This window comes from Arvicola amphibius, chromosome 3 (assembly GCF_903992535.2).
Source record: "Arvicola amphibius chromosome 3, mArvAmp1.2, whole genome shotgun sequence".
In the NCBI taxonomy this organism is placed as follows: Eukaryota; Metazoa; Chordata; class Mammalia; order Rodentia; family Cricetidae; genus Arvicola; species Arvicola amphibius.
Window position 1 is genome coordinate 65,230,248 of NC_052049.1, and position 22,141 is coordinate 65,252,388.

Consider the following 22,141-nt stretch of genomic DNA (forward strand, 5'->3'; position numbering starts at 1 on the left):
TGTTCTTAAGAAGAAGAAAACAATAAACCACTATAACCTGCTATGCATTTTTCACAAATTATGCTTTATTACTTAAAATGGATTTGGCTCTTCAAGTTTGGATTCTGTTTCTCATAAACTGAGAACTAGCAGTATGTGCCAGGAAACAGCAGCCATGACTTTTGCAGTGAGGCTGGGAGCCTATGTGGATGTGCCAGCGGGCAGATCCAGTTAGTCCTAACCTTCTGGCCTCAGCACTGTGTGAAGTGCTTGCCAGGGCAGTGGTTTCAGTCACACCGAGCTTGTTCAGCAGTCTGTATGGTAGCTCAGACTCTAAGCTCTGATGACAGAAGTCCTTGGTTCAAATCTTAGTCCATCCACTAATTAATTAGGTAATGCTGGATGGGTTGTTTAGCCTTGCTCAGCTTCCTGAGGTTAACAGGGGTTAATCAAAGGGCCATTAGGAAGAGCAAATGTGATGATAACGAATGAGGGTTAGTAGTGCAGTTCTTGGCAAGGAATGGACCCTGAGAGATGACTGATGGTGCTGTTACTAAGAAGGGCTGGGCCGGGAGCCCGAGGGAGTCTAGACTTCTACAGGAGCTGCAGCAACACTCATGAAGGTTTGCAGAAAACACATCTGTCCATACAGCGACACAAGACTAAAGTGCTGATGCGGCGAAGATTGGAAATAACCAAAAATAGTCCTTTTATAATTACTCAATTTTAATACAAGGGGAGATAAGGGAACTTACAGAACCAAGGGTCCAGCGGAGCCGAAGGTGAGCGCGGGGAAGCGCAAAGAACGGGGCACCTTCCGGCTCCCCAATCCTATTTAAGGGGAATGCTACCCCGCTGGAGCAGCCACGCCCCTGAACGCAGGGATTGGGCCAGCTGCCCCAACATCTCCCCCTTTTGTCTAAATAAGACAGATTCAGAAACCAAATACAACTATATACAATGGGAACAGATCATATAAAATTACAAAAAGTAAACAATATCAGGCGAGAAGTATATAACGAAGAATTTTTCTAATCACTCTACTTTGGGAAGTCTAAATAATCTAGAAGGTAGCTACCATTATCTAATCTTCAACCCCATCAAAGATCTGAGAAGGAGAGTAAAATTACCAAAGCAACCAGGAAGCACAAACGAGAAACTTCCAAAATGTGCAACAGAAGACAGAGACAATTGACTACCTGGGCAACCACACGAAGTCTTGATAGCAATGTTGAGGCAACCAACTTTGGCTGAGGCCTGAAAAAACCTGACATACCATTATACAATGGCAAGGAACCTTTAGTAGAACTATCCTATCCTGTCTTGGCAAGATAAGACAATTCTGTTTTATCCACTTATGGATATTTCGTACTTTAGTCAGTAATGGAGGTATGGGCTTTTCTTTGCCCCAAGGCCAGTTCTGCCAAGTAGAAGACAAACTCCCAGTGGAGTGTCTTTGGTGCTCAACGTTCTCTCGGGAGTAGAGCATTGTTGCCAGGAGTGATTGTGTCTCATAAATACAAAACTGTAGGTTAGATTAAAGGCCATGTTCTACAGCTCTTCAAAGAGGTTGAAGATTATGCTATCTATACTAAATACAACCTCTATGTGTCTAAAAAACCTGATTGTCCTAAATATAAATATGACCAACATATAATTCTCAACACTTATGTAACTGTATGACTAATAGAATAGACAACTGTGCAAAAAAATGAAGACAATGATTTCCAAAATGTAAACAGGGTCCTTACATAAATAATATCTGAGGTAGAAATGTACAGTGCAATATGGTAAACAATGTCAATATAACAATTGTTTCAAACAGAGGTAGTATCATACTCTCATACAATGTTCAATATATCAATATACAAGAATCAACACTCATATAGTTTTTTTTTAAAAAAAAGAAGAAAAACAATAACTCACAAAAATCAATTATTCCTTCAGATCACCAGTTAATCCTTCCCTCCCCCTTTTTTTTATATAAATACATATAGATATACACATAATTTATACCCCTGAGTCCATATAAAGCCTTCCACAACCCGACCACCCTATACCAGCCACCAATTAGTGTCCCTAAATCTGAGGGTAAACTTTGTTGGGAGGGGGGGCGTCGTCATCCAAGATTGCTTCCAGCTGACATAGGGGCAACTTTTCTTCCCAGGGGTTCCTGTGAAAGCAAATGATGGTAGAATACCCAGGGTAACATTTCATCTAGGAAAAATGTGTCCAGCCTCTGAATTTTTTTTTTTAAAATGAGGCCAGAATGTTGTCAAGAATGTGCACCATTCAAAAGTGTTCTGTGCAATTGGTACCAAAAAAAAAAAAACAGGCCAAATATTAGTGCTACAAAAACATGACGTCATAATAACCAGTTGGAGTTGATGTTGCGGGGCCCCGTCTTCATCCTGGAAACTGCAAAGATTACTGAAGAAAAAATTTTGTCGTTTGTTGCGAGAGAGATAAGCATTATCTACAAGGACACATATAGACATATACGTGCATATCTTCAATGAAAGGTGCATTAAAAACAACCATAGATATGAATGAATGCAAAGAAGGCAAATATATTGGTACCATCATCAACATTATTGTTATTAATATTCTGTCTCATAATTTTACTCCTAACCTGAGACAGAAACTCTGAGAAATCTCTTATAAACAAGCTTGGAATTGGAGAGGGACTGGGCCAGAGTCCAACTCCAAGAAGCCAGTTCTAAATATCTATGAAGAAATGCATATTGACACACATTCGAAAATTGTTTTTTATACTCACAGAGCTTACCCAATGTTAATGCTGATCCTAGTTGGGTTGCAATTGGTTCCAATTCATCAATATCCAAGGTATCCAGGGTCCCTCAGGTCCTTTGAAGGTGAGCGTCTTCCTGTGGGGATAAGAAAAGAACCCTGCCCCCGAACTATAGGTCTCTTACCATCAGTATGTTCACCATCCTTGTGCATGAATTGTTATTTTTCTTTTCCAAGGGGCTTCTCCTCTTCAAACTGAACCTTTATTAACTTTGATGGTATCCACGATATTTCTTCTCCTGTGGAGACAAGAGCAAAACCCCTTCCCCAACGCAGCACATCCCCTGGCTTCCATTGTGAGGTTAGCACATCCTTGAAATAAACTGGTTGATTTAATTCAACAGACTTTTCCATTATCCAATGTCTCTCTGCAGCCGTTGTCCCCTTTTCATTAGCGTTGAGAAAATTCAAAGTTAGTAAAGCATTATGTCATCTATTTCTGGGGGTATTCTCCACCCCCTTTTGCTTGTTTAACATTTCCTTTATCGTCCTATTTGATCTTTCAATGACTGCTTGACCTGTAGGATTGTAGGGTATGCCTGTAACATGCTTAATATTGTAATAGGCAAAAAACCGTTTCATTTTTCTAGAGACATAAGCTGGACCATTATCCGTCTTTATTTGCGCAGGTATACCCATGATGGCCATGACTTCTAATAAGTGAGTGATTACTGAATCGGCCTTTTCTGAGCTTAAAGCAGTTGCCCATTGGAATCCTGAATAAGTGTCAATGGTATGGTGTACATATTTTAATTTTCCAAATTCTGCAAAATGGAACACATCCATCTGCCAAATTTCATTCCTTTTGGTGCCCTTTGGATTAGTCCCTGCAGGCAGTGGTGCTTGGTTATAGAAAGAGCAAGTAGGGCATTTCTTTACAATCTCCTTAGCTTGTTGCCATGTAATAGAAAACTCTTTTTTCAAGCCTTTGCTATTGACATGATGCTTTTCATGAAATTCGGAAGCCTGCAGCACACTACCAATCAATAGCTGATCAATATCTGCATTGCCACGTGCTAAAGGACCTGGTAGACCCGTATGGGATCGGATGTGTGTTATATACATAGGGCAAAGTCTGTTCCTGATCATTTCTTGTACCTGGATAAACAATGAGGTTAGTTCAGTATCATCAGGTATGAATTCGGCAGTTTCAATATGTAAGATAACTCTTTCTGCATATTGTGAGTCAGTAACAATGTTAAGAGGTTCCTTAAAATCCCTTAGCACCATAAGAATGGCGAATAACTCTGCCTTTTGGACAGAATCATAAGGACTTTGTTCCACCTTACTCAAGTCTTCTGATTTGTAGCCTGCCTTCCCTGATTTATTAGCATCAGTATAAAACGTGCGGGCTCCAGTTATCGGAGCATCACGGACAATTCGAGGAAGAATCCAAGAAGTTCTCTTTATAAAGTTAAGCCTTTTGCTTTTTGGATAGTTGTTATTAATTTCTCCTAAAAAGTTAGCACAAGCTCTTTGCCATGGTTCATTATCTTCCCACAATTTTCGTATCTCATCAGCGGTGAAAGGCACTATGATTTCTGCTGGGTCTATGCCTGCTAGTTGGCGAAGTCTCAACTTACCTTTTATGATTAGTTCAGAAACCTTTTCCACATAGGTTTTTAATTTCTTACTTGGCTTATGAGGTAGAAAGAGCCACTCTAAAATAATATCATCTCTTTGCATTAGAATTCCTGTAGGAGAAATTTTTGAAGGCAATATAACGAGAATACAACTGAGTTCTGGATTCACCCTATCCACATGTGCTTCTTGCAATCTTTCTTCAATCATTGTCAGTTCTTTTTCTGCTTCAGCTGTTAATTCTCTGGGACTGTTTAGGTCTCTTTCCCCATCTAAGGTTTTGTTTAAGTGAACTATCATATCAGGTGTTATCCCAACAGCCGGTCGAAGGCTGGAAATGTCTCCCAACAACCTTTGAAAGTCATTAAGAGTATGCAGCTGATCTCTCCTAATTTGTGCCTTTTGTGTCTTAATTTTTTGCAAACCTATTCTATAACCTAGATAATCAACAGAATCTCCTCTCTGAATTTTTTCGGGAGCAATCTGTAATCCCCATTTAGGTAGAACTGTTTTTACCTCTTCAAACAGTTTCTCTAAGGTATCCATGTTTGAATCAGACAATAAAATGTCATCCATATAATGATAAACAACGGATTTGGGAAACATCTTGCGTATTATTTGTAATGGTTGATTCACAAAGTATTGGCACAGGGTAGGAGAGTTCAACATGCCCTGTGGGAGGATGGTCCACTGGTATCTCTTGGTAGGTTGAGAGTTATTATAAGTAGGCACAGTGAAGGCAAACTTTTCTCTATCCTTTTCTTGTAAAGGTATTGTGAAGAAACAGTCCTTCAAATCAATAACTATGAGAGGCCATCCTTTTGGTAATAAAGAAGGCAAAGGAAGTCCAGATTGCAGAGAGCCCATAGGTTGAATAATCCTGTTTATAGCTCTGAGATCCGTCACCATTCTCCATTTACCAGATTTTTTCTTAACCACAAATACAGGAGAATTCCAAGGGCTGGTAGATTCTTCTATATGTTGAGCATCCAATTGCTCTTGTACTAGCTGTTCTAAAGCTTGCAACTTTTCCTCAGATAAAGGCCATTGTTTTGTCCATATCGGTTTCTCAGTCAACCATTTTAGAGGTAGGGCCGTTGGTGGTTCTGGAGGGGCATCCATTGGTTTGTGTTCTTGTACAGCCCGAATGGCTGGTTTTCGACATCTGTAATACCTTTTGATGTTTTCCTCAGAAATATATGCTCTAGAGGCAGCAGGAATGTTAATTTGAGTATTCCATTGCTGCAATAGGTCACGACCCCATAAATTTACTGCAATATTAGCTACATATGGCCTTAATTTTCCTATCTGTCCCTCAGGACCGATGCATTCGACCCATCTAGTGCTTTGCCTTACTCGAGATAGGGTCCCAATTCCCAAAAGTCGAACATTTACATCCTGTAGTGGCCAATACGGATGCCAAGATTCTGGAGTAATGATACTAACATCCGCTCCTGTGTCCAGCAGGCCAGTAATGAAAATGCCATTTACACACACTCTTAACTTTGGTCTTTGATCACTTATAGAAGTTTGCCAAAATACACGTAATTCATCTTTTGGGCTATTTTCGCTTCCAACAGCAGACATGGGGATTTCTAATTGTCCTGACAAGGCATGTTCTCCGTTGTAACGGGAAATGACTGGACCACATTCGCCATGGGGGCCTGCGAGAGGCCCCCCATGGTGTTTCCCGCCTGCAGTGGATTTCCTTGCCTATCTCTTGATGATTTGCATTCGCTGTCCCAGTGTCTACCTTTCCCACATCTCCTACATAACCCTGAAGGCTGAGGCCTTCTATTCCTGTTATTCCTGGCAAAGGCATTATTATTATTATTATTTCTGTAAGTCCTTTGTCTGCAATTCCGTTTCATATGTCCCATTCTGCCACAATTAAAACATTTGGTATTCTGATATCTTCTTGTACCGTTGGCAATGGCGTTTTCTACCCACTTATCGGCGTGATGGGCGTGAAGCTCATTCGATTCAATATTCATTGTATGTAAGACCCATTCCTCCAGGGGTGCTGATCTGATCTTTAGGGGCGTCAAAACCCTTTTGCACTCTACACTGGCATTCTCATAAGCCAAGGACTCAATTATTACCTGCCTTGCTTCTGGGTCAGATATCCCTATTTGTACAGCTTTAGTTAGTCTATGTAAAAAGTCCACAAATGGTTCTCTCGGATCTTGTTTAACTCTGATATATGATTCCGTTCTCTGTCTTGGGTCTTGAACCCTGTCCCAAGCATTCAAGGCTGCGGTAGTACATATGGATAGAGTGTGTTCATCATAATTAGCTTGTTCTAGAGGATCAGAATAAAGTCCTTCACCCATAATTTGATCTAGGGTGATGTCAACTCCCTTTGATCTTTCCTGCTGTTCTAAAAGCCTAGCCTCTTGTCTAAACATGCACTTCCAGCTCAACTGATGACCGTTCTCTAAAACAGCTGAGACTAGGTCCAACCAGTCCCTAGGGGTTGGGTTAATTGTAAGGGACCAAGACTTCAGCATCTCCTTAACAAAGGAGCTATGCATCCCAAAATTCATAACAGCTTGTTTAATTTCTTTCAGATCATTCATACGGATAGGTTCCCATGTATATTCCTTGGTGATCTTAGGGTTTTTAGAACCAGTCACCTTTTCTGTAGTTATCACTGGGAAAATAGGTAGAGTTCTATTGAAGCTATCCCGGAGAGTTCTATTCGATGGGGTTGGGACTTTCTTTTGTACTATTTGCTCCTGTTCATGAGAGTCCATAATTTCCTCGATCTTTTCAAATCTATTTACCATTGCCTTCTGCAATGCCTCAATCTCTTGTCCAGTATTATGTTCCAAGGCTTTCATAGAGGATTCAAGGGTATGAAGTTTGTCCAATACCGATAACGTCTCATCCTTGGACAGAATTTTCATGGCATGAATGGTGCCATCTTGTATTGAAATTCTGTCCAGCAATCTTTCATAGCTCTTTGATAAAGTCTTGTTAATACATTTAACGGTTCGAATCTCCTCAGATAATGTTTCAGTATGACAGGGATTGTAACTTATGATTCAGATCCGTTGTTCCTGACTCCATACCTTGCATTTTCCTCTCAAGTGATAAAGCCATCTCAGAGAGAGATCTGTTATTCCTTTCCTCATGAAATTCAAACTTCTCCTCGAAAGTTCCAAATTTCTCAAGTAACAAGGCCATCTCAGAGGAAAGTCGATTATTCCTTTCCTCGAGAGCTGCAACTGTCTTTTCCAGTTGTTTATTAGTTGCCATCTCAGAGGAAAGTCTATTATTCCTTTCCTCGAGAGCTGCAACCTTCTTTTCAAGCTGTTTATTAGTGGCCATCTCAGAGGAAAGTCTATTATTCCTTTCCTTGAGAGCTGCAACCGTCTTTTCAAGCTGTTTATTTGTGTTTTCCAAACCAGTTATGTCCTTGTTTAGTTTTTTAGCTCCTGCCTGTAAGGACTCTATCTCCTTTTTATTTTCCAACCACGTTGTAATGAAACAAACAAAAATAAAGAAGATACCAAGCCCTGTAAATATCCAGCCAAAGGAAACCACACCTGTATCGCTCAAAAATTCAGTCATCGTGTAATTGAACAAATTATAGAATCCGTTAATAGTGATATTGTCAGACATTGTTAATCTAAGCGGTTGATTTTTAATCAAATGAAAAATTACCTGTAATTACCGTTGTCTGCCACTAGATGGCGCAGGGCCCCGAGTTTCACGTGTTTTGGGAAACCAAAGATGGCGTCCCGCGCAGAGCACAGTAGCTGGGGAAGCAGCGGCGAAGTGGCAGGCGGGGCTTCGGTTCCCTGCAAGAACTTCACAAACGATTTGGCGGGAGACTTGGCGCCCTGAGGTGGGGGGAGGGGGAGTGCGGCGGGGCGCGCGAGCTGCGCGGGGCGCGGAGCCGAGTACCTGGCTATTGGGACGCACGCGGAGCACAGAAGCGAGCCGCGGTTTCTGGTCCCGCAGCGCGGAGCGGCCCGTGAGGCCGGGCAAACAGCTCCCGGGCAGAGCAAAGCAGCAGGCCTGGTTTCAGGTGGCTTGGCGGACCGGAGCAAGCCGCGGTTTCGTCTGGGAGGGGGGGGAGCACGCTCGCGGGACTCCCAACGACCGGCTGCTGGACGACCGGCCGGGCCGCGGGGCCGAAGCGAGTCGCGGTTTGTCCCACGTAAGGTTTTTAAGTGGATTTAGCCACGTTGGGCGCCAGATGATGCGGCGAAGATTGGAAATAACCAAAAATAGTCCTTTTATAATTACTCAATTTTAATACAAGGGGAGATAAGGGAACTTACAGAACCAAGGGTCCAGCGGAGCCGAAGGTGAGCGCGGGGAAGCGCAAAAAGAACAGGCCGCCTTCCGGCTCCCCAATCCTATTTAAGGGGAATGCTACCCCGCTGGAGCAGCCACGCCCCTGAACGCAGGGATTGGGCCAGCTGCCCCAACAAAGTGCCATCTCCCTAGGTCCAGTTTCTTCATCCTCAACTTTAAAACTTTTTTTCCTGTAGTCAACTGTTCATTTATTCAGTATGTTCATTTTCAAGTTATGAAGAATTTAACTGACTTGCCTAATCAATTTCTCAGACAGGGTAGAACCCATCTTTTGAATTTCAGTCAACTCACCCTTTCTCAGATAATTTGTCTCATGGTTCTACATTAACAAAGTATATAAAACAAGATTTAGCTCAAGAAGTAGGATAGTTCTGATCTTAGAAAGAGGTCTCAATGAGGAATGGTCTATATTAGATTGGCATGTAGGTGCACCTGTGAAGGCTTTCCTTAATTCTATTAATTGAGGTAGGAAGAGCCACTGGGAAGGTGAGCAGTACCTCTGTGTAGGCTGCTCCTAGACCGAATGAAGATGAGAGAAGGCCCTAAGCGCTAGTGTGTCCGTACTAACTCATGCTCTCTCCACCGACTGTGGATGCAGTGTCCCTAGCTGCTCCACCTTCTCACCTCCTTGACACCATCACCATGATGGGTGGTGACTAGAACTGTGAGCCAGAAGCCCCTTTCATTCACAACTTGCTTTTGTCAACTTAATTTATTATAACAACAGTAAAAACCAAGACAGCAGGCACGCTAAACTGGCTAAATCTACTTCGACTAAATGAAACGTTTTGACACTGATGCAAATTTACTTTGGAAAAATATTTAGGTAAGATATTGCTTTGTTTTTACTTCTCTGCTTCTGAGCAGTTCAGAGCCCAGAGAGAGGAATTTTATACTAGATAGGGGCAAAGGCCACCCTGAAGTGCAGCCGCCTCCCTAGCAGAGGGCCCGCTGCAGTTCGTGTGCAGGGGTTCGTGAGAGGTCTCCCGTCATGGTGAAGTCTGGAGAGGTTCAGATATGATCTTTCAGTCTATTTCTCAATAGAATTGTTTGAATAGAGCATTTCTTTGTCTGACTGGAAGAGTCCTTTGTCTCTAGTCTAATTATATGTAGGCACCCATCTGTACACTATTGAATTTTTAGATAGTGCTTTACTTAGATTACAGCACATTCTTTTGATGGTAAGTGGCTATAAGTAATGTTCTAATCATCATCACAATGAAAAAGGAATATTTTACTGGAAAATAAAGACAAGAGTGTCTATTGGAATTTAATATGCCAAACCCTTAGTTCAAAGAGACCATTGTTCCCACGGCCACTAGGGATATTAGCTCTTGAGTAAGTTGCCCTTACTTTCTCTACTGCTTCAGCTTCTTGCATTTGCCAACTATCGTTTCTTTACGTGGAAAAAATATACTTATTTCTATATTCTATCATATACTGACAGCATATCAACAAAGTAAAGAATGTTGTGTGCTGTTGGAGAGCTAAACATATTCTTGACTTTGAAAATGGGATTAAGAACATTTCCTTAAAAAAAAGAGCATTTCCTTATTAAAGATAGAACAAGATAGAACGTTTTGGGGTAATACCGAAGGATTTGATGTTTGTTTCATGACATAACAATTATCACTTAAATGATCATGAACAAATGATGGATTAGGCTCTGCTGGCACATAAAAATATGCCTAATATATCATTAGACAGTGACACGTGCACTCGAAAACATATCAAGTCGCTTTAACAGGATCTGCCAAGATGCTAACAAACACTGCTAAATGTCTCAGATTTTATTTTGTAAGAATAAATCATTTGTAATAGCAGACGATTGACAATGTATTATGAGAACAATTCAGGCTTCAGAAAATGAATGATTTCAGGGGAAAAACAAGGCTGTAGCATGAGCAGATTAATTTTGATTTGATACAATGTATTTCGAGAATTTGAAAATTATATGAAATTACAGAATTTGTTACCAATTTATCCTCATATTTGTTTAAAGTTTTAAAAACTTAAAAACTCTTGGACTGAAGTTGTAGCTCAGACGGCAGAGTGCTTTCCTTGCACAAGCAAAGCCCTGGGTTTGGTCCCCTACATCGCACATCTGGAAACAGTGGTGCACACCTGTAATCCTAACACTTCAGAAGTGGAGCAGAAAGAGGGTTAGGAACTCAAGGTTATCCTTGGATACACTGTGAGTCCAAGAGTAGCCTGTGCTACATGAGACCCTGTCTCAACAGTAAGTGCAAATAAGTAGACTTTATGAAGTTGAATTCTCCCATTCTTTTCTTGCAGTCTGTGTTGTTATTCAGCTCCACGCTCTGCCCTGGTTCCCACCTGACATCACTACTGAAGCAGCTCCTATCATGTGTGATGTTCTGAGTTTTGACTATTTATGTAAATATCTTTTAACCACATGGAGTAAACATTATAACATGGTTATTTTTATACTTAAGGTATCACATATAGGTATATAATTATGTAATCTTTATGAAGCCTGATGTTATTTTTTTATTGCCATATTTTGAGATCTACCTATTTTGAAAAATATCTGAACAGTTTTTGCTTTTACTGGTTTTTAACTAGCGGGTTATCTGAATATGTTTTATTTAGTCAGTATTTGCTTATTGAGTTTAAGTACATTGTCTTTGGATCTTGCCTTAGGCAAGGTTCTGTTTCTGTGAAGAGACAGCATGATCAAGGCAACTCTTATGAAATAAAGCATTTAACTGGGTGGCTGTCTTGCAGTTTCCGAGGTTTAGTCCATGATCATTATGACATGTCGGCAGATACTGGAGTAGTAGCTGAATGCCACATTCTCATCCATAGACAGAAAGAGAATGCTGAGGTCTAGCATGGGCTTTGAAACCTCAAAACCCACCTCTAGGGATGCAGTTCCTCCAATGAGGTGACACCTCCCAATCTGTCTGGTCCTTTCAAGCCACTCCGCGATAACTAAGCATTCAAAAATATGAGCCCACCGAGGCCATTCTTATTCCAACCACCACAGATGTTTATCTTACAGAGAGACGCTCACTTTCAGAAAATATAGTTTTAAAGAAAGCAGTAAAAAAAGAATAGCCAGGTCCCGAGCAGCCTGGACAGGTGGGTGCCACTACGAACAGGTGTGTGGTAGAGAAATGGGGGAGAAGGGAAATGGAAGTTTGTGTGCCATGGAGAGAATCCCAGCTGAAGATGGCAGTGAGGAACGGGCTGATATGGATGGCCAGTGTGGCCACCTGGGCCCATCTGATGTCTGGGCTGGGCTCCTGTCGAAGGCCATGTCTGGGTCCATGGCCCCGCTGTGACTGGTGGCCTGTGTTGGCGTCCATGGCCCATGTTACCATCGAAGGCCATACAGATGTTTGAGGTCTGGGCTGTCACCTGGGCCATGTTGATATCTGAGGGCCATGTTGCCACCAGGTCATACTAATATAAGTGACCTGCACTGTCACCCAAGGCCATGGTGACATCTAGGCCAAGTCGCAGGCGAGGGCCATGTCTGGAGGAGCTGATCCCACCCCTTACCATCCCTATGGGAGAGCTGGCCCTGACCCTTACCTGAGGGGATGGTCCTGGTGGAGGCTGGGCCTACTATAACTCAGCTGCAGGCCCATGCCCAGGCCCTTGGGTTGGCCCACCCTAGCATCTACTCCATCTACGATTGCTGGAGCACGTGGAGTGTAGAGCCATAGCCGCAGGATCTCCACAACTGGGGCAATAGCAGGGTATTTAAGAGAAGTTCCCAGGAGCACCCAGTATTGATGGTGCAGCAGAAGCCAGAGGCCTCGAACTGGCAATGTCTCATTGCAATGAACGTTTGTAAGTAGAGCTGTTTGCGCAAAGAGAATGCTGTACAGACACTGCTCCTCCCAAAGCCACGGCCACAAATGAATACGTGATGCAGAGGCGGGGAAGGGGAAGAGTAAAGTGGTTTTCTTTCTTTTCTTTCTTCTTTTTCTTTTCTTAATTTTCTTTTTTGGGGGGGGAGTAGATACGAGGATGGCAGGCAGACATGGAAGAACTGGGAAATGAGTGTGATTGGAGTGCATGATAGGAAATCCCCAGAATCAATAAAAATTATGTTAATAGAAATAGTTGCTATAGTGATTTAATAGAAGAATTTAGTTTTGTAATTATATAAAATGCATTCTTAAGTATGTATTTCTTTTAAATATGTTTTAAGTTGAAATAGAATTATATCACTTTTTTCTCCCTCCAACCCCTCTCATGTTCCCTTCAACTCACAAGTGGATAAACTCTGTTTTCTTTGATAATTATTGTTGCATACACATATACATGAGTATGTGAATACATGAATATATTCATGTCTATAATGCTGCAGATGAACTATAGCATGTTCTAGTGAGAGAAATTTGTAAAAACAGAAGTCTGTTTATAATAGCTAAGTCTTTTTTTTTCCTCACTATTAGGTGCCTCACGTTGAAACACACTTTTTTGTGGAGCTGTATGACGTCACTGCTGGGGCAGCTATAAACAACAGTGCCAGATTTGCTCGGATTAAAGTTTCCAGGCCGGATGGACCTCAGGGTCTCATTTCCTTTTCTGTGGGATCTCGGCTGGCAGTGGCTCAGAAGAAGGCTACTTTGATCAGTTTGCAGGTGGCCAGAGATTCTGGGACAGGAATGATGATGTCTGTTAACTTTAGTACCCAGGTGGGCATGAAAAGGAAAGCCATGTGTGTTCAGATTCTTTTCATTCATAAGGAGTACAATGAAACAATAATCTAAACAATATTTTCTGATGATACCATGATACCTTGCTGTTTATTTAAGACATTATTTGTCATTATATCAGGTGAGTTTCTGTCTCGTAACTAAGATATCATGTTTTAGAATTATAGGCTTTCTGTTTGGATTGCTCTGTTCGGCAGAGCTATGTCTGATGCCAGACATCACATGCAAATCTGCTCCATCACATCTCTGGGGTCTTAGCAAATGCTTCCTCTACGAAACTTAGACAAAAAAAAAACACACAGAGGTTGCCTACAACTTATATTCAAACTAGTTCTGATTTTTTTCCCCTTTCGATCCTTAAATATTAACTGATCTTACATGTTGTAGAGCACCGGCTCTGGTGCTCACTGCCCTTCTGTCCTTCCATGTGGTGTGCAGTGCAAGACTAGCTGGTTTATGGGGGCCCAGGAGAGGAACACTGAGCACAAGAAGAGACCAGGGCCTACGTGCTCTTTCTTTTCTACTTTGTTTCACCAGCAAAATTCTAATACATTAAAAAATGTTATTTATTTTGCTTGAAGCATGATTGTGGAGATTATAGCTTGCCTATTTTGGCCCTCTGTGCTTTCCCCTTTACTTGTTTAGCACCAGGAATTAAATAGATAGGAAACTAGAACTGTGCATAGCATTGCTGTGCACCCCATTTTAAGTCTCCATGTCTGGCGATCTAGTCCTCAAAGTCTTATTCAATATTCATTGTAGTGTGGCTCATGTGATGTCGTGTGGCTTGTGTGATAGAGTAAGATAGATTTAGAGTCAGGGGTGGGAAGCTGCTCTGGAAACCTGCCAGACATCAGATAACAGAAGACATTTCTCCGCTGTGTGAGACTATAGTGATATTTCATTTATATTTTAATAAATAAAACTTGCCTAAAGATCAGAGACTAAAACAGCCTCACTAGTCAGCCTTATAGACCAGGCAGTGGAGACACACACCTTTAATCCCAGTAGCCACACTAGCTGCCATAGAAACCGGGCAGTAGTGGTCCATGCCTTTATCCCAGCCCTAGAGAGGAATATGATGTAGGAGACAGCTCTGAGACACAGTCTCCTTCTGAGATTCCTGGAGGCAGGATCGCCATTTCAGACTGAGGTAGAGGTAAGAGCCATTGGTTGCTGTTTTGCTTTTCTTACCTTTAGGTTTAACCCCAATTTCTGTCTCGGGGTTTTTATTATTCATGCTAAATGAGACCCTAAAAATAAACTCCATTTTGTATAGTTTTATAATACTGCAAACAGACAGAGAAGCAATTTCATTCATATTGAAATTTTAGTATTTTGTTTAGTGTGATTCTGAGGGAAAGGAAAATGAGAAAATGTGTGCTGTGCTTGTACCTCTCCCATGAAGTATTTCCCCATTAGGCCATGAGTTTATAGAGCAGAAGAAGAGACACTAGACATGTGAGCATATGATGAAGATATTTGAGGCGCTTTTTTTAGCAAGTTCACATGCCCAGATGAGAGACTTGAAGAGTTGATAGATGGATATATGTATGCATGCAGATACACCTGCTAATCCAGTTACCATCCACACTGCCCTTTATAGACTCAGTGCTATGATACCAATGTCATGTTACAATTTTAACATAGAAGTGAAAACCGGAATCTGAAGCTTTTCCTACAAATGCAGATTTTGTTTCTCTAGTATGGAACAGATATGCCCTCCCCTGCTCAGTACTACAGGCTGGGAATTGTGTTTGAAACAATAGTAGGTGACTCTGAAACTACAGGGGAGCATTCAGATGAGTAGGGATTTGGGTCCCAAATGGTCCAGAGAAAGGTAAGTTCCACAGTTTCCCCCTTTTTTGCCTTGTACTCAAAATTTTGAGCTAACGAGCTTGTCATATGGGTTCACTAATAGAAAAGGAAAAAAATTAAATAATATTTAGATATGCTGTCTGTCGTGCAAAGAGCAAAATTCCCCATACAGATATAATGTCTAAATGAAAGAGCAGGAACCGCCCCTTCCACGAATGTGCTATCTGAAGTGCAAAGAATAAAAAACCTCTATGGAGATTCGGTCTGTAATGCAAGGAATGAAAACCTCCTATCGAGATGCAGTCTGTAGTGCAAGGAATGAAAACCCCCTATAGATATTCTGTCTGTAGTGCAAGGAGCCAAGATAGAACCATGCAGATATGCTTTCTCTAGTGCAAGGTTCAGCAGAGGGACAGTTGAGCAAGACAGAAAGCTTTTAGTTAAAAAATCTTTGTATTCTCTAATCAAACACGCCAGAAAAACTTTACTTCAATGTTATCCACATCAGCAATGTGTTTGTGTGTGTGTGTGTGTGTGTGTGTGTGTGTGTGTGTGTGTGTGTGTAGGTGTAGATTTGTATCCTTTCCAGGGGTCCCAGTCTCTGCATACTATGTCAGAGGACTGGAGAGAGCTGAGCATCAGACTGCGTGAATGTCTCTGGTAGCTTATTAGTAATAAAACTATCCATCAATCTGCAAAAGGTTAGCTAAACCATGGGCCTCTACCTAGTGTGTTAAGGAACAAACCATCAAGACACATGTCAGCCAGTGTAATCTCCTAATGATCATGTGAAAGAAAAAAATCCCCAAAATTATAGAGTTCAGATTCCATACCAATATGAAAATTGCAACATCATAGAAATGTAGAATTTAGTAACTGAGAACAATGAGGGACTGGCAGGCAGGGAAGTGAGGGATTATGAAAGATTCTTAGGAAAAGAAAATAGTATTGTGACTATTATCACAATAGTGTCAATCATTCTGATTTTATAAATACATGTGTGTGTGTGTGGGTGTGGGTGACATTCCTTTGTGTGTCGGGTTGTCCTAACTTGGCATCTTCAGTGAAATGTCTAGGGACACTCAAACTTCGTGTATGTCATACGTATCTTGCACGTGTTTTCCTGCCAGCTATAGGGTAACTTTTCCATCCAGGCCAGCAGTCAGATGTCATGCTGAGTTCTCATGGTCTTCCCACCCTGTGCTGAATATATCAGAAGATCCTATTAACTGCATTCATACTTTCCCAATCTGGCTGTTTCTGCTCTTTCTACTAATCTGTTCCTTGAGTGAGCTGTCTCAGAGACTTGTCTTTCTTCTTCCTACCTCGGAGCTTAACCTTACTATACATTAGCATACATATTCCTCTGAGCGTTCTTGGAGTTCTTTAAAAAAAATGGGCCACTCTCCTGTTTAAATTCTGTGTTTTCTGGCTACATTTCAATTAATGGCACACATGCTGTGACCATCCACTCCTCACGCCCATGTCTAACACTCCTCTCCTGCATCCATACTGCCCTTCCAGTTCTTCCTATCATAGACTATTCTCACCACAGGGCCTTTTAAATTGCTCCTCTCATTGCCTGGAATTTTTCTTCTTAGATGTAGATCTGTCACCTGGGGCTAACATGTAGGCAGTCCTCTAATGAGGCTTCTGTTGAGGTTCCATGTCCAGCCTGATTTACAGTTGTACCATCACCTCATCATGTATCTCTGTCTCTACTTTGTCTTATTTCCCTTCATAGAAATTCATGTAGAAACATAGCATTAATCACATAGTCTCATACTGTGTATCCTCTGCCAGAATCATGGGTTCTAGGAGTGTAGGTCTTATGCCTGTCACTTCTGCGTCTCAATATATGCTGGAGTAAACTAGGGCTTTAATCCTTAGATAGTATTAAATAAAGACAGTATTTTGGCTTTTCCCTGGCTAGAGTATTCATCCTGAACTTTCTAAAACCTCTGCAACAACTATGATTTGAAAAGTGAGATGTATATTACTTAGAAAACCAATCCAATAGCTCATCTCCATACTGAAGGGTAAGAAAGAGACAATTCCTTCTCTCCCACCCCAACTTTTGCCATCAGATCTCCCTGCCCCTAACTTTCTAGGTGAGATTAAAATGTAAATGTTTCTTCTCTACCCCCCAAGCTTAGTTCTCCAGCATTTTCTGTATTCATAACTGAAGATCCTTTTCTAGACCACAGTGTTATTTCATTTCTAGTTCTAGTTCTTTTCCTTGATTAATTTCAGAGCAGAGCAGAGCCCCTGTCCCCTAACCTCGCCATCCCTGTGGCGTATTGAGGGCAGTTACTAAAAGTAGAAAGGCCATGTTTAGTGGCAGTGTAGTTGCTGCCAGTTAGTTGACTGAAAAGAAGGATTTGTTCAAGAAATAAGAATGGTTTAGGATAACCTTAGAGGCATAATAGTCTCATTTTCCTTTCTTGGTTTACTCTTCAGGAGCTGAGGAGCGCTGAAACAATTGGTCGTGTCCTCATCTCTCCAGCTGTTTCTGGGAAGGATTTTGAGAGAACAGAAGGCACACTGGTCTTTGAACCTGGCCAGAAAAGTGCTACGCTGGATGTTGTCTTAACACCAGAGAGCGCATCTTTCAATGTGTTCCCGAAACGCTTCCAGATTGTGCTCTTTGACCCAAAAGGTGGTGCCAGAATTGACCAAGTGTATGGGACTGCCAACGTCACTCTTGTCTCGGATGTGGATTCCCAAGCTATCTGGAGGCTGGCGGATCAGCTGCATCAGCCTCTACATGAAGATGTTCTCAACAGAGTCCTGCACAACCTCAACTTGAGAGTAGCCACAGAGAACACGGATGAGCAGCTCAGTGCTGTGATGCACTTAATGGAGAAGGTAGGGCATCCTTGCAGATGTAATATATGGCTCAGTAAGAGGGCCATAAAGCCTACAAGACAGCAGATACCAACCATATCCTCTTATAATGCCCATTACTATGAAATCAAGATAAAATATAATTTCTGAATGTAAACATAAAAGTGGATCTGTCCTACCTGCCACTGTGCTTTCACTGAGTAAGGTCTCTTTGGCATCCTTGCTCTTAAGCTGGAGAACCATGAGTAAGCTGCAGTAGCCAGAATCCAACCAGAGTTTGAAAGGCAGCAGCTGGAGCTGACAGGTCCTTCCTGATTCTCCAGAGACGGCAGCAGATGCTGGAGCAGGCAGGTCCTTCCTGACTCTCCAGAGACTGACTGGGTTCTTTCTTGCCATTTGCTCATTAGGGATTGAGTTCAGAAGAAGGCTCGGACAGGACTATAAGCTGTGTTAGTCCTTTCATTCACGAAGCATGAGCAGTCACTCCTCTGCTCTGCTCTTCCTGGGAAATAGCAAATGTTTGTTGAGAAGGGAGAATAAGGAATGGCCAAAGAATTTTAGACATCAACTTGCATGGACTGATGTAGGTGTGTCTTCTATCTATCTGATGATTTCATTGGTTAATTAATAAAGAAACTGCTTGGCCTGATAGGTCAGAACATAGGTGGGTGGAGTAGACAGGACAGGAAGAAGGAAGTGAGGCAGATGGCTCAGACAATTGCCCTGCCTCTCCTCTCTGGGACAGTCGCCATGAAGCCAGCCACCAGGTCAGACATGCTGAATCTTTCCCGGTAAGACACCACTTCGTGGTGCTACACAGATTATTAGAAATGGGTTAATCAAGATATGAGAATTAGACAATAAGAGGCTGGAACTAATGGGCCAGTCAGTGTTTAAAAGAATACAATTGTGTGTTATTATTTTGGGGCATAAGCTAGCCAGGCTGCCGGTAGCCGGGCAGGATGAAAAGCATGTTTGCCTGCAGCTCCCACTACAATGGACTTGCCATAGTCAGCTGTTACATGAGGTGATTTATTTATTTACCTTCTACTAAGTGTGTAATCACACCTAGATATAAAAGTTCAAGATTGTAAATGGAAAATGATATCTAAAAAGTAGTATTTTTGAGGGAAAATGTTTTATAGCTTGTTTTTTTTTATGGCTTATTTTATATATTCTCAAGATAATATTTAATATATTGATATACATGCATAAAGTTCTGAGTACATGCATATTAACCCACAGGTGCTTTATTTTCTACATAGAGACCTTTAATTATGGAAAATGTTTACAGTGTGATCATAAAATATTATTCCTACTCTACATGTTTCTCAAAGTGCAGGAAGGGTAGAGGAGAAAATTGTAATGAACAGGTCAGAAGAGCCTATAGCAAAGCTTTGTAAAGCATAGAGAATAACTGCTGTTTTATGCAGAGAACACTCTAGATAGAGTTTATGCCAAGAGTGATACTTAACATTCTAAAAATGAGACCGATGGACCAATAGTAACTTGTTCCTGACCGAAAAGAGAGAAACCATGAGTAATGACCACATTTTAGAGTAGAAAGAAGAAAATTTCAGATATTTTAGACAAAAATGACAGAATGGAATTCTGCTACTCTTTTTTTTTTGTCAGTAAGTTACACATTAAAGCCATGTATTACCAGTAAAAAGGCAACACTTAAAATAAGATATTGTGTAGGGCTGGAATACTCAACAGTTAAGAGCACTGACTGCCCTTCCAGATGACCAGGGTTCAAACCCAGCAGACACATGGTGACTCACAACTGGCCATAGCTTTAGTTCAGGAATCCAATGCTCTCTTCTGGCCCCAAGGCACTAGGCACACATGTGGAACACAGGCATATATGTAGACAAAGCACTGCTATACAGAAAACTAAATAAGTAAGTAGATAGATGGTAGACAGACAGACAGACGGACAGATGAGGGAACACATGCTAATATTCCAATATTCTAGAGGTAGAGACAAAATGTGAAGGCAGGAGACAGAGGCTGGTGAACAACAGTTTTAGGCTAAATCTGAGTTGTTTAGTGAGACTTTGTCTTAAAAAAGTCAATACTTATGTCAAATGTTGGTGGTCCATGCTTGTAATCAATACTTATTTCAATAAAGTTTTCAAATAGCTCAATGGCATATGGCCAATATTTATTTTGAATATTCATATACTTTATTAGATAAGGAATTAACTTTGCTGCATAAAAGTTTGAGTAGCTCTAGAAACTTACATCACAGCTTCTAATGGTTCTTTCATGGTGAGCACCTATTGAGTATTGCATTTTAGAATAGCAAATGGAAACATTGGTGTAAGAATATGTGCGATATAAAGCTTTGTTTCAGAACTATTATTATAACAGAAATTGCAAGAAACAATAGCTATTAAAGTTGAGCTAGTGACTCAGTCAACAATGAGTTGTGTACAATATTATTTTCACAACATTAAAAATGCTATTGACTGCCATTTGTGCTCCATTTTCCATGTGTGGATATGTAAATGCCGTATATACAGTTACCTGCAATATTTAGTACATCAGCATTCCCTGAAGATGGGCAGCGAGAGTGAGAGTCAGTGTTACACAGCCCGTGTATGCAGAGGCTGACCATGGAGGATAGTGGAAACACACTGTGTTCTGTCTTCTTCATGACAAAATCAGATGTAGCCCTTCTGATACACTTAGTTAATAAGTTATTAACCGACATGAAGATGACCACATATAAATAAGGTTGTGACTTTAGCAAACAAAAATAAAGGATGATTAGTTAGTTATGACTTTCAGGTGAACAACACATTCTAAGTGTAATTATATCATTAACACTTCATTTGAGATATACTAAGAACTAAGAGTTACTGTTCATTGTCTGAAATTCAAACAGAACCAACTGTACTTTATGCTGTAACCTTCACAGGAAGTTAAAAACATCAGAGCAGCTCAATTTCAGCTTCAGAACAGACTAGATCTTCCACGTGCTGGGTAAAATGCTATGTGACCTTGTGTTTTAAGTGAATATATTTGGCATTTGGAAATTTTGTTTTCTCTCTGCTTCTGAGTTCTTTGACGATGTATCTGTCCGACAAGACGGTGCTTTTGACGAATGGTAGATGGAAATTCTGCACATTGGACCAGTTTTGTTTGGATAAGACAATGTTGTACTTAGAAAGAATACCATCTTTAAGAGACTCAATATAAAGATTTTCTGGATAAAGCCCATGTGTGGGCTCAGACAGTCTTTAGCATAACAATATTCTGGCCCCTGACTTTCTCAGGTATGGAACAAAGCAAATTATTTTTGGAGCTATCAGTTGCTTAATAACAATCCAGACTTCAAGCACCTGTGGGATTTGGTACTCTATTTTTTTTTATTTCATTAAGTTTGTTTTTCTGGTCATTAGAACTTGGTAGAACTTGAGTCAGGAGTTCTGATGTTATATTCTGGAACACCCGTAAAAGCACGAGAAGAAAATGTTCTCTGGAGTCTGACAGAACTACCCACTTGCTTCTCCATCTTAGTTGCAGAGCTGATAACTTCTTAGTGTTTTTCCCATGTGAAGTTCAGGTCTTCATTTCTTTGTGAATGAATTTTGATAATTTGGGTTTTTCTGTTATTTTTACAAATGCCCTTTTGTTTTATCATATGCTTCTTAATAACATATGTTTTCGCCTGCAGTTATTTCTACATGTGATTTAGTTTGTGAACTCACTAACATTGATTTGCAGTGCACTCAGTTTTACAGACTTGTCAGTGAACTAACTCTAGTTGTGCTGTTATGTTCTGACAAGTAGGAATGCTGCAAGCAGGTGCAGGCGGCTGGCATCATGTCGTGAGCTCAGTCACTAAGTTTGTGCTCTGGGTCAAGTTGGTTGTTCTTGTTTTGTCTCAGTTTCTTTATCTAGAAATAAAATCATGATGATAAGATCTCGGCACATGACTTGAGATCAGAGAAGTTTTGTAAACTGCTAAGAGTAACAGTGACCTGTCTAAGCTAGCAGTAGAGGGATGTATTGTTATTGTTGTTTTCTATGTAATTAAACTTTTTGTTTTCCTTGAGCATAAATCAGAG

General features: G+C 41.0%; 1 protein-coding gene across 1 annotated transcript in view; it reads left to right on the forward strand.

The window, feature by feature from the left end:
• Positions 1–22,141, forward strand: part of Adgrv1 (adhesion G protein-coupled receptor V1) — a 536,429-nt gene that overhangs the window by 207,276 nt on the left and 307,012 nt on the right. Inside the window, exons 77-78 of the mRNA XM_038323536.1 lie at positions 13,134–13,376; positions 17,676–18,083. Coding sequence (XP_038179464.1) covers positions 13,134–13,376; positions 17,676–18,083 — 651 coding nt within the window. The remainder of the gene's footprint in view (positions 1–13,133; positions 13,377–17,675; positions 18,084–22,141) is intronic.